This window comes from Falco rusticolus, chromosome 8 (assembly GCF_015220075.1).
Source record: "Falco rusticolus isolate bFalRus1 chromosome 8, bFalRus1.pri, whole genome shotgun sequence".
Taxonomy (NCBI): domain Eukaryota; kingdom Metazoa; phylum Chordata; class Aves; order Falconiformes; family Falconidae; genus Falco; species Falco rusticolus.
In genome coordinates, this window is record NC_051194.1 from 20057673 (window position 1) to 20069875 (window position 12203).

At 55.7% G+C, this 12203-nt stretch overlaps 1 protein-coding gene across 2 annotated transcripts in view; it reads right to left on the reverse strand.

The window, feature by feature from the left end:
• Window positions 1-1818: 1818 nt before the first annotated feature.
• PCDH1 (protocadherin 1) overlaps window positions 1819-12203 on the reverse strand; it is a 53141-nt gene continuing 42756 nt past the window's right edge. The window contains exons 5-6 of one of the 2 annotated variants that reach the window (XM_037397104.1): window positions 4646-4688; window positions 2619-2726 (exon numbers count right to left, since the gene is read on the reverse strand). In XM_037397104.1, the coding sequence (XP_037253001.1) occupies window positions 4663-4688 (26 nt within the window). In that variant the 3' untranslated portion in view covers window positions 2619-2726; window positions 4646-4662. Of the gene's footprint in view, window positions 2727-4645; window positions 4689-12203 lie in introns of both variants that reach the window. The other variant, XM_037397103.1, reaches the window with a different exon arrangement.

Below are 12203 nucleotides of genomic sequence, written 5' to 3' on the forward strand. Positions count from 1 at the left end.
CTCAGGCAGCCAGACCAGAGGAACGTGGGCCCCGCCGGGCGGCCACTGTGGGCGAGGGTAGAGCAGGGATGCCCAGACAGGCAGGCAGGCGGACATCCACCGGGAGCATCACGCCTGCCTCAAGGGACTCCCAGCTGGTCGGCAGGGATCAGCAGCAGGAGACCAGGAGGAGGGTCCTGCCTCCTCCGGATGGCACCCCAAGGTGCCGGGGCTGCGGACCATGCAGTGTGGTGCGGTGCCACCCAGGGAAGGCAAGGAACAGGGCTGGGGCATGAGGGAGCAAGAGGGAGCAAGTGTGAGCAGGCGGCTTCTGCCGCCCTTCCCTTGTTACCTGGGCTCGGCTTGCACCGCATCCCCTCAGGTCAGCCGGGGCCGCACCAGGGAGCCGGCCACCTCTTGCCACTGCTGCTGAAGCAAAGGGAGAGGAGCTGCTCAGAGAGAGGGATGCTGGAGGGCGGGAGGAGGCTGGGCGGGGGGGGGCCCTGGTGCGCTGCACCCCAACAGGCACTACAGCTATGGCAGGGCAGTCTCTGACCCGCAGCGGCTGGGGTGCCCTGTCCCTGTGGTGTCCCCTATCCCTGTGGTGTCCCCCTGCTGATTAAGCCCGGCAGAGCCATCCACGAGCCCTGCAGTGATGGACCATGTGAACCAAAGATGAGCCACGGAGGGGAACCATCCTGCAGCTACTACTGGCCCCGCTCCCTAAGGAAGATCCCAGAGATGAAGACAATTGATGCGCGCACAAGAACGGGAAGAACAGTGGTGCAGCACAGTCCCTCCCCGTGTCCTGGCAGGGGAGGACAGGGAAGGGCTACCCAGGAATGAGGCGTGAGTGCCCCAGACCCCTCCTGCCAGGGGTGCACATGGACCCCCCAAAACAGGACTGTGCCCCAGCTGCCGAGGGAGCAGGGATGCTCAGGAAAGCGCCCAGGAATCCCCCTCTGGGGAGCCCCTTGAGGGGTGAGGGAGTCCTCTCCCCACCGCATGCACAGCGTAGCCCCACTTGGGTACCCTGCAAGGAAGCCAAGGATGCCAGGGCAGTGGGGACCTGCTGGGGAGACCGGTTGACCTTTGACAATGGAAGAGAAAGCTGGATCCCGTGAGAGTGGCCCTGTGGCCTAAGGGCAGCGGGAGTCCAGCGGGCAGGGGCTCGGTGGCCCCCGGTGTGACCCTGAGACAAAGCTCCTCCTCACAAAGGCAATGGTGGCTTAGAGGCGGATGGGACGGAGGTCGAAGGCATGGCACAGCCGGCCTCATGGGCATCCCCTGCCCTGGAGGAGGCACAAGGAGATGGGCTGAGACACCACAGCCGATGACGACCTCCCTGCCAGCAGAGTTGGACTGAGGGCTTCTCCGGACCCAGCCGGTCCCTTCACTGGGGCCTTCCCCGGACCATGCCAGTCCCTTGACTGGGGGCTTTCCCATCCCTCCTCCACCTGCCGGGCACAGGGCCACCACCAGGGAACCCCCTCCCCCCAAAGCAGACCCCACCTATGGCACCAGGCAGTCCCTAGGGACCCTGCAGCTTGTGGGCACAGTGACAACGTTCAGAAAGAGATCCAGGCTGAAAAATAGCAAAGTCCCTACAGTCCGGCTAGGATGCTGCCTCTCTCTTCCAGCTCCCCAGCTGCTGTTTCAGGGACTGGTCACATCTCTATTTACAATATAGAACATGAGTGTGGGCCGGACGCTGCGCTCCTGCGGGCTCTTCCACGCAGCAAACCATTCAAAGCTGGAACTTGCTCCCTGTGGTTTGTTTCTGTTTTCTTTTTTTTTTGTTTTGTTTGCTTTTCCTTTTTTTTTTTCCTTTTTTTTTTTTGTGTTTTTTGTTTTTGTTTAAACGTCTTTCGTTTCAAGGACAATAAAAAGTTTCGATCAGGCAGGACTTGAATGTCATTCCTAAGATTCGTATTTACAGGAGTCTACAGCAAAGAGACAGGCAGCTCGCTCCCCGTGCGTGGAGACACCCCTTGTCCTATGCCCCAGGAACTCCACCAGCTCTGCGTGGACCTTTGGTACGTAAGCCCTTCTCCCCAGCCATGCCCTCCACACCAGGAGCCTGCCCAGCCCTCCCCAGTAACGCAGCAGTTCGGAGACACGCACCCGCAAGTGCTCAGAAATAGGGGTTCGGATGCTTTCATCCTTCCCACCCACCCCCGGCCCCAGGAAACAATGGGTTAAAAAGACGCTCCTCTCATCCCTGCCTTGCCCTGCTCTGCTGTCCACAGAGCCCACTGCCTGGAGAACTGGCCGCAGGAGTGATAAAGCATTGAAGTTTAAAATGTTCCTCTGGACACTGGCCTCAGAAGCGCATCTGCTCCCTGTCCCTCACACCCAGCCTCACAGGTAAATCTCCCTCTTGGTGGTCTGGGACGAGGGGGTGGTGGCTGGCTGGAAGTCCGAGGTCTGGGTGAGAGGAATTTCCTCCATGGGAGAGTCCTTGCAGGGCTCATGGCTACTATTGGAGAAGGCACTGTACGTGGGGAGCAGGCGGAGGTTGGCCATTTTGGTGCTGCGCTCTTCTGAGAGTCTGGGGCTGCCATTCCCGACTTGCTCTTGACTCCCTCTGTCTTGGTAAGGCACAAAAGTGGAGAGTTTGAGGGCGTTCTTGGGCCTGCGGCTAGGGGAGGACTGGCCGGGCATCCAGCAGGTATCGGAGTGGCCGAACTCTGTGCACTCCCGGGTACAGGTCCCAGTCATGGCTACATCGGGCAGAGGCCGGAGATCTGCAGGGAACCAAGCAAGAGCATCGTTACACACACACAGATACCACCAGCTGGATGGAGCACAAGGACGAGCAGCAAAGCCTGGACACCTCTGTCCTACCCACACCCTCCCACAGTGGGAGGGCACAGCCAGACCCACAGCCACCCAGGGAGCGAAGGCAGATCTGGGAGGGGTACGCAAGGCTCCTGGCAACTGATGCCTCCTGTCCCAGGTCCCCCTGGACAAGCATCCTCCCTGAGGCAGGAGCATGCAGGGAAATGGAAGTCAGAACACAGGGCAGAGCTTGCTGAGCCCACCCCCCCTGGAGACAAGCATTGCACAGGAGGGGCTCCATAGCCTGGATTTGCACAGCAGAAAACAGGCTGTCGCTAGACGCATCAGCCCACAGCTATGGGCACCACCTGGACCCTGCTAGGCTCCATGAACTCCCTTTGTCCAATGCTTCTGGGCACCACTGACAGCTTCACCATGCAGAGATGGGGAAATGCCCTAAATACAGTCAGGTTCCTCACTGCCCTGAGGTACAACCATATTTCCGGAGCACCATCCTTGGGCAGTCCTGCCCTGCTCACCATCAGGCATGCCAGGCCACCTGCAAGCCTCCCCAAGCACCCCATCAGCAGGAACCCCAAAACCAGCCAGAAGTCCTCAGACATCAGCTAGTCTCCCACAGAGCCTGAAATCCCCAAGCGCAGCAAAACACACATGGGCAAAGCCACGTCTAGCCCCAGAGAGGCTGGACGTACCTGATGCTCACGAGTCCCTGCCCCAGGAGCGCCCAAGCCTCTCTGTGCACCAAACACCTGCCCCTGAGAGAACCAGGAATCTGAGGGCATCGATAGCTCCCTGCTCCTGGGGGAAACTGACCACCAGCTACACCAGTTCATGGTCTGGTGTCCTCACACACCAACCACCCTCTACCCTGGACACTACAAGGCCTTCTTGAACCTTGGCCATGTGTCCTTTACACAGGGAGTACCTGTCACAAGTCTTCAAGGGCCAAAATTTGGCATTTCCATGCAGAGGTGAGTGTCCCCCCAAAAGCCATCCCAGACACAAGCCACTCCTTGCCATCTACCCCAGCTTGGGGCACACCACAGCCCCTCCCCCCCCCCCCCCCCCCCCCGCCTGGGATGTATCACTGCCCACTACCACAAGCACCTGCTGGCAGATCAAGCCTGGTGCTGATGCTGAGATGAAAGGAGGGACTGCTCATGACCTTGAGACTGTTCTGACTTGCAGACATCCCTTCTGGTTCACAGAAGTCCCCTCCATCACACAGAAGCTCATTCCACTGCACTGCTGACAAACTGCAGGCTAAAGGAGGGAGATACTGAGGACCTCTGGGCATCTGAGACTTACAGGGCTTTCACCAGCTCAGGGCTTGCCCCTTCCCACCAGATACACACTGGTGCACGTAATCCCTTCCTCCCAAAGGACAGACCCATTGGCAGTCCCTCAGCCCTGGGAAGAAGCAAAGCAGAGCCATTCACACCATGCTGGGGGCTCTGACCTCATCAGCACGACCCTCCTGCCACCACTTTGGGGCTCTCAGACACAGGCATCCCTGAGTCACCCTAGCACAGCTTTCACACACAGGTAAACCCAGGATGGGAGGAAGGTCTCTGCAGGAGAAGGCTCCATACAATGCCGGGAATGGCTAAAGAGACGGGCATGGAAGAAGGGGCAAAGTTAGCAGCAAACCAGTGTGTAAGCATATCTTGCCCTAAAACAGCCCCAGGGACTGTATCCCAAATTCTCAGCTCCTCCAGGTGCTGAGGCACCCTGGGTGTTCCCCGGGGTTCCTGCAGAGGCTCTGGCACCCACACTGCTCCCCATGCTGGGAGCTGCCTTCTGTGTCCCGTCCCCTGGCGCATATGTATGCTGTGATATCCTGGCAGAAGCCATAAGGACATACCTCAGCGCAGACCCCCTTCACAGCCTGCTCCGCTCAGGGGACTCTAATGAGGAGCAGAAAAAGGACGAGAGGGTCACATCATTGCACAGCCCCCAGCCTCCACACCCACCCTTAGGATCCTCCTGGACCCTTCAGCCTCTGCCAGCCCTCCCCATCGCATTGCACTGAGCCCCACAGCATCCCTCTGATACCCGCTCCCTTCAGGAGTCCCTTGGCCTCTCCTAGCTCTGCTCCAGCCTCCTTCAGGCTGCTTGGCCACCACTGCTGATCTCTCACTAGTTTCTCCAGCCTTAACAAAGCCTCACTGGAGCCTACTGGTCCTCACAGGACTCACAAGGGAACTAGAGGCAAAGCCTGAAGCCACCTGGCTTGTGGCACCCTGAGCCCCTCTGTGCAGAGGGGCTGGGGCTGTGCATCACAAGACAACGCGCGCACACACACACGGATACAGCCCGGCTGGATGCATCCTGACGTGCTCATGCACCACAAACGGGCACGCTCCAAGGAACCATGCGCAGGGGACAGCCATGCTCACGCTGCAGGGTGCAAAAGCAGGAGCCCAAGCATCACAGGGGACAAGATGCCCACATAGGCCAGTGTGAGAGCATAGCCTGCAGTGTGTGTCCTTGGGGTCATTCTCAGGGCTGGCCACAGACCAACTGTCCTATTTCCTGAGCACGTGGAAAGTCGCCTTGTTTCTTTCTCCTAGCTACAGATAGAAAGCAAGATACAAAACCAGAGGCAAGACAGTTCAGTTTCCATCTCTGCTCTGTGCAAGTCAAAGTAGAGACTGGAGCCTGTGTCCCAGATGATCCGCCAGGTCTTCCTCCGAGGACAACAGGATGCCCCGGTGGCCACCGGCTCAGTCAGTTTGAGATCGTGTTTCGCTTCATCTGTTCAAGAGCCTGTATTGCTGTCTGTCTCTCATCCACTTTCCTACTGGACAAACGGGACAGCTCATCATCGTTTCCACTTCCAGAAACGCCTTGGTGCTGTGCACTTCCAGGGTGGGGAGTGGATGAGTGCCATCACTTCTTGCTCTGGCAAAAGTGATGCTGAGTCTATGGAGAGTACTGGCAGGACTGAAATAAAAGCTACCTCTCCAGTAAAAAAAGCTATGGTGATTTCCTTGTGCCAATGGCAGCTTAGAAATCGCAGGATCAAGCAGGAACTCTGTGTTCAGGGTCTTTTATTCTGTTTTTCCCATTGTCTGTTTCTGGCACTAAAGTCTTTTTCCAGTGTTGTCCCTTCACTTGCAGTGAGATGCTGGCATCGGAGCTCTGCTGCTAAAGAGCGTATTATGTGCCATGAGCACAACCCACTCCGCTTTAAGAGCCCAGGAACGGGGCAGGGTGTAATTTGTGAATAGCTGTGATTTAGAGCAAACACAACCCTATGGCCTAATTCTCAGCACATGCCGGTGGTTCAGAGACTTCGATGTGCCACCACAGACAAGCAGAAATCTTTCTTTGGGCGTAAACACTGGTGGAAATTTTCCCCACAAAGTGCTGATCCTGAATGCCCTGCAGTGTGGGGAGGAGGCAGACTCCAAGCCTCACCTCAGGGTCACGGTGTCCACTTCACCTTACAAAGTATACTCAGGATTTTGGATCCCTCCTCCACCCCAGGAATGCAGTTTTGTGACTCTGAACCCCTGGAATCTGACAAAGTTCCCAGGTGATGAAGAGGATGGCCATGCCCTCTCCAGCACCTCATGCCTCCACAGCATCCTAGCTGTGCAAAGGAAAAGCGATGTCTGTGCAGCTGCCATGTTTTCCTGAGCTTTGCCCTCTCACTGCGTTCCTTTGGAGGGCTGGCCCATCCTCTTACCAGCATTCCCATGCCAGAAGGCTGTACTTCTCAGCCAGGAGGGTTGCTGTGGCTGTTTGGGCATTCACAGTCCTCACAGTCTTCTAGCTCTCTCCTTCCTACAGCTTTCCATTTCTCTGGCATCCTCTTGTTAGCTGCCTCCAGGCTGCTCTGCCTCAGCACATTGCATGGGAATGAATCCGGGGTAGTAAAAGTCACATCCCTTTGAATATTTCAGATCAAAAGGGGGCACAGCTGGGGCTTTACACCGAGATGCATTCAGAGGTGCATCCTGGGCCCTTGTTCTGGCTGGAGGAAGGGAGCTCTCTCGAGCCATGGCTCTGTTCTCATGCTGGTGTGGCTGTTCTCATCTCCTGACATCCAGGGCACCTCTGCTCTTTGTGAAGGAGACTGTGCCAGGCCGTCTCCTCCGGGAAGAGGCACATATTGGTGCTGCTGCTAATTATTTCTCTCTATAGATCCCCATGCAGGGCAGAAACACATCCTGTTGCAGCCACTTACAAGGGCTCCTCTAATAGTATTATTGCTCTGAGTGGGGGATTTCAACAGTGCACTTGAGTACTGTTAGACAGGAGACAAAAGCAGGCAGCCTCATTCAGCAGACACTTCCATCTCCTGCAGGAGATGTGCAGAGGTTCGCTGCAAGCCAGGTAGCTTCAAGCAGAGGCTGAGAGCCAGCCTTAACCACTGGGTTTTTTTGCCACCATCTGCAACATCCACAGTTTGGTTTGGTTCTCTCCTGTCTTCCATTTGCATTAGGTATCAACACTGTATGTGTGGTGCCGGGTGAGCAGGGATGATGCAGCACAGGAGGCCAGATCTTGTGGGAGAGGGGATGTACTGGAGCAGCTCTGGGAGGAGAGACAGTGGGACTGTGGGGACGTGACACAGCAGAGCATGGCAGAGGATGCAGAGAAGCCTGGAAGGGAGGAAGGGGGAAGCACAGCATGCTAGGAGGGACTGGAGAGGTTCAGTGGTACAAAGAAATGGGGCATAAGATGGTGTGGGGAGAGCAGCTTGGAGGAAAAGCAGGATGCTTTCCCAAAGCATTAGATCAGAATGACTCATCTTTACCCGGTGAAAAAGAGAACATTGGGCACTAATTTCAATCAGCTACCCCCATTCAGAGCCCAAAAGCACTGTACCTCTTCTAGCCTCAGTCAGGGGGTACAAGGGTGGAACATGCCCCACACTGCAAACTGAGGGCTGGGGTACAAGGTATTTCTTTTAAAATGTCAGGCAAGGATGCGGTGTTTCCAGTACAGGCAGCTTCATCACCTCTGTTGTCCTGGTGTGGGCACCTGGAAGCACCCCTTCTCCCACACCGAGCCCTCAGGCTCTGCAGACCACCTCTTGGACATCCCTTATGGTGGTGACCTCCCATGACATCATATCCCAGCAGCAGCGTCCTCTCTGCCTGCCCCTACAGCATCTTTGCAATGGAAACAGCCTTCTCAGTGCTGCTCTTTCCAATGGCTGCCTTCCTGGGGCACAACTCCTGAAAGTAGGCACCATTGCCCCACTCCACCACAGCTTACTAGTGCTGTTCTCCTGCACCACCACCCCCTCCAGGTACCACTCCCCGGAGTGCTCACACCTACAGGTACCATTGCCTACAGCACTGTTCTCTACAGGCACCATTCCCCTACCGCGGTACTGCTGACAGGTACCATTCTCCCATGCCACTGTTCTCTATAGGTACCAGTCCCCTACAGCGCAACTACCTACAGGTATCATTTCCCTACAGCGCTGTTCCCTACAGGTACTGGCCCCCATGGCGCAGTTACCGAAGGTACCACTCTCTCACAGTGTTGCTCTTTATAGGTGCCATTCCCCCGCAGTGCCGTTCCCAGGAAGCACCAGTCCCTCGCAGCGCTGCTACCTACAGGTACTGGTCTCCCATGGTGCCATGTCCTCCAGGTGCCATGTTCTATGCTGCTGCTCCCTCCAGGTATTGCCTTCCCCCGCACCCCCCTCCCCCCCATTGTCTTCCCCCCAGGCACTGCTGCTCTAATGGTGCCATTTCCTCCAGGTACCATGCTTTACAGCACTGTTCCCTCCAGATACCACTCCCCTGCGGTGCTGCTTCCTCCAGGCACTGTTGTTTCATGGTCTGTTCCTTCTTCACTACCCCCTAACAGTACAGCTGTTTGGATAGCATGCCCCAGCATCCTGTTATACCAGCAGCCCCATGGCTATGCAATGCTATGCTGTACTATTCTTCTTTGCATCCTTTGCATCACCTTTGCATCCTGTCACTACTTGCATGAGCGCCTTGCACTATCCAACCCCCCAATTCACTCCTCTCCATGCCTTCCCTGCCCCACAGCAGCATGCCCGACCCAGTAGCCTGGAGAAGTCCCCCTACACTGGCAGCAAGAAATGCTCAACAGTCCATCCCCATGTGGCCAGCTCAGCATGAGGTTCCTTTGGTGGAGAGGAGCTCAGTGGCTCCTTCCCAACACATCATCCCCTTGCAAGGGCTTTTGGGAGAGGGCAGTTGTGCTGTAGGTAGCTGTGGAGCCATGATCTCCTTTGCAAAGCCCAGACACAAGGTCGCCCTTCAAGGTCCCCAGATGAGGTAGCCACGACCACCACATTATCCCCAGCAGGGAACGCCTACCCTCTGGACACTGGGGACCAGAGTGGCAAGCTTGCCTTCTGCACCTCTTCAGTCCATCTTTCCGGCCCCTTTCTTGAGCAGAGCCCTCTACCTCCAGAGCAGCACAAGCACAACACCAATTTAACTTTCCAGGCCTTGGGGAAGGCTGCTGGACTGTTGCCCATTTCCACAGTGATGCTCCAGCGATCAATGAGTACAGAAATACCAGGAGCTGAAAGCACAAGCAGAGAGCTCCCTGCAGTCCACGTCAGTCCCTATTTTTCCTAGACTGAGCTAACATCATCCCTACAACACCCAGGCAGACGGTTTGCAGGACCATTCCTAGCACTACAACACCCAGACAGACGGCTTTGGGGACCAATTCTAGCACTACAACACCCAGACAGATGGCTTTCCAAACTTAACACTGTCACTACAGCACGCAGACAGATGGCTTCTGGTATCTGAGACCAACCCAACACTGCCCATAAAGGTGGTTACTGCAGTTCAACGCCACACCTACAGCTCTCAGGGCAATAACGAGCAACACCCGCTCTTACAATAAATACTGAGAAAGATCCTCAGACTGATGCCAGCACACAGATGGATTTCTCCTAGGCACCAAAGTCAAGAGCTATAACATGCACAGCCTTCTCCCCCAGACCCTACAGCACTGAGCATCTCTCCCTTCATGCTAAACAATAGTATCTAAACACCAGTACAGACAGCTTGCTCCAAAGTTAATGGCCTGTCAGCCCCCAGATGCACACACGGATCAAACCATGGCCTCTGGAGTATATTACAACAGCACACACTAACTGCAGCACCAAAGCAAATGACTTCCCAGATCCTGCTAAGGGTATCACAGCAGAACCAGCACGTAATTAATGTGGACTGATGCACCCACCAGCCTCAGCCTCACCAGGACAGGTAGTGCTAAACCACTTTGTCGGCAGCGAGGGTCTGAGCCCAGGCTCCCAGAGGACATGTTCTTTCCTTGCTTGACATAGCTGGAGCTTGAGGGACCACTTCCCCACTGCCGTTCCTCCTGCAAAGTGCAGGCAGCTGTGCGACAGTGGCAGGCTGGCTGGGACAGTGGCAGGCTGGCTGGGACAGTGGCAGGCTGGCTGGGAAGCGGCAGGCATTCCACCACCACATCACCAGAGTGACAGAAGGCAATCCATACTCCATGCCAGCGGCAGGAGCACCCAGACGGATGGCTCTGAACACTGACCGTGATCCTGCAGGGACCAGGCAGAGGTCACAGGGTTTAGCAACAGACAACAGCACCCACGGGACTCCCAAAACCACCATCTGCCCCCCAGCTTCTCAGCAATATCTGCAATACCCAGTGAAACAAATTCAATCCCTCTATAACAGACTTTGTGCTTGTGGTGCCACTTACATGACCTCCTACCCTGGCACAGTTACATTAAATTACTGAATAATTATGTTAAGAACTATCCTAATAGGATTACAGGGTTCAAAGGTTATGAAATGCCAAAATTAGGATTGCCCATGCAGTCTTAATTTGCTTCATGAAAGTCTGCTTCGTGATGCAGACCAGAATGACGGTCTGCTGTAAAACCTTTTCCTTGGGGTCCCTTTGTGCCTCTGGGGAAGAGGACAGAACCCCCTGGGAGATACATCAGGCTTTTGGGGAAGATGAAGCTTTGCCAGTGAGACTCTGCCCCACAGGCTACAGAAATTGGGAAGGTACAATGAAAGGGTCAAGAGATCACTGAAAATTACTTCTCTAAAGCTTAGGGCTGGAGGACAACAGGATTGCTTTACTACTGAGAAAAACTTAGCAATTTCCTTTCCTACCTCCTTTTGGAAGTGAAATACCTGGACACATTCCACTGCCACTTTTCAAAATATTTGGTAAGTGGCACGTCCAGTGTGAAAAACTGTGTGCTTGCGTTCAAGTTCACCAGAACTTCAAGCAACTGAAAACAAAGTCAGGTAATGAGCATTACTGGGCAATTCTCTTCACCCACGTTGTATAAAATACAGTAACAAGTCTAGCTCCAAAATGAAATCCCAGTTCCTATAATATCCAAACACTATCCTCTGGCCAACCAAGAACTTAAACAAATAACCACCAGAAAGTCACACAATAACCAAACCAAACCATGCAATAACCCAATCACCTTCCCAGCCTCATTACTTGCTGCTGCAATATCAAGCCCCGGTGAGTAACAACTCGGCGGTACCTTCAGTAGCACACAAGAAACAGTGGGCAGCAGAGCTACTGCCCTACTACCTCCCCTGGCCAAGGAGGAGGGGCAGGGAGCACAGGGCTTTTCTGGCTTTGGAGTCCTCCTTTGCAAGGGCTAATGATGATTATGTAAATAGGCAGAGGAACACCACCTGCTATCCCCGGGGCTGTCAGCTCATGCATGCCTTGTATGCGCATTCCTGCTACCCAAATACCTACACAATTGCTCCTTCCACATTCCCACCTTGCCTTTGCTGATGCCCTCCTCCCTGCCCCTCCCCCCCCCCCCCCCCCCCCCCCCCCCCCCCCCCCGTGCACAGGACTCCTCCCAGGCCCTCCCAGTGGGGGTCCCAGCCTGGCTCTCCCTGGGGACACATGCAGAGCCTCCTGCCATGTTCCGGCTACCGGTGTGCTGCCAGTAGATGGGAGGGGGTGACCAGAAGGCGCCAAGCCACCAAGGACCAGCAGTGCCACCCATGGCAGTGAGAGCTCCAGCTACCTCCCAACCTGGATACAGGGTGCCCACAGCCGAGGTGCCCTTGCCCGGCCCTCAGGTGCAATGCACCCTGCAGCCTGGGTCTGCTGCGTCTGGGTGAACAACAGCAGCAGAGCTAAGGTTGGGGCCCTTGTGGCACCAGGTCCTGAGGAGCTCCTGGTCTGTATTATTATGGGTTGCTGACATACAGTGGTCCTCTTACCCTATCTCCCTCCTCCCCTCACCAAGCATCACTGAGACAAATCATGGGTTCTGGAGGGGACTGGAGACCTGTCCCACGGACCCTGCACGAGGACTGTGCCCTGCACTCCTGCCACTGTTCCAGAGGCTGAGGACACTTGTCTACTTGCACTGAAAGCCTTGGGTCAGCAGTGGGGGCAAGTGCCCCAGGCCACCCCACAGCTGCCAG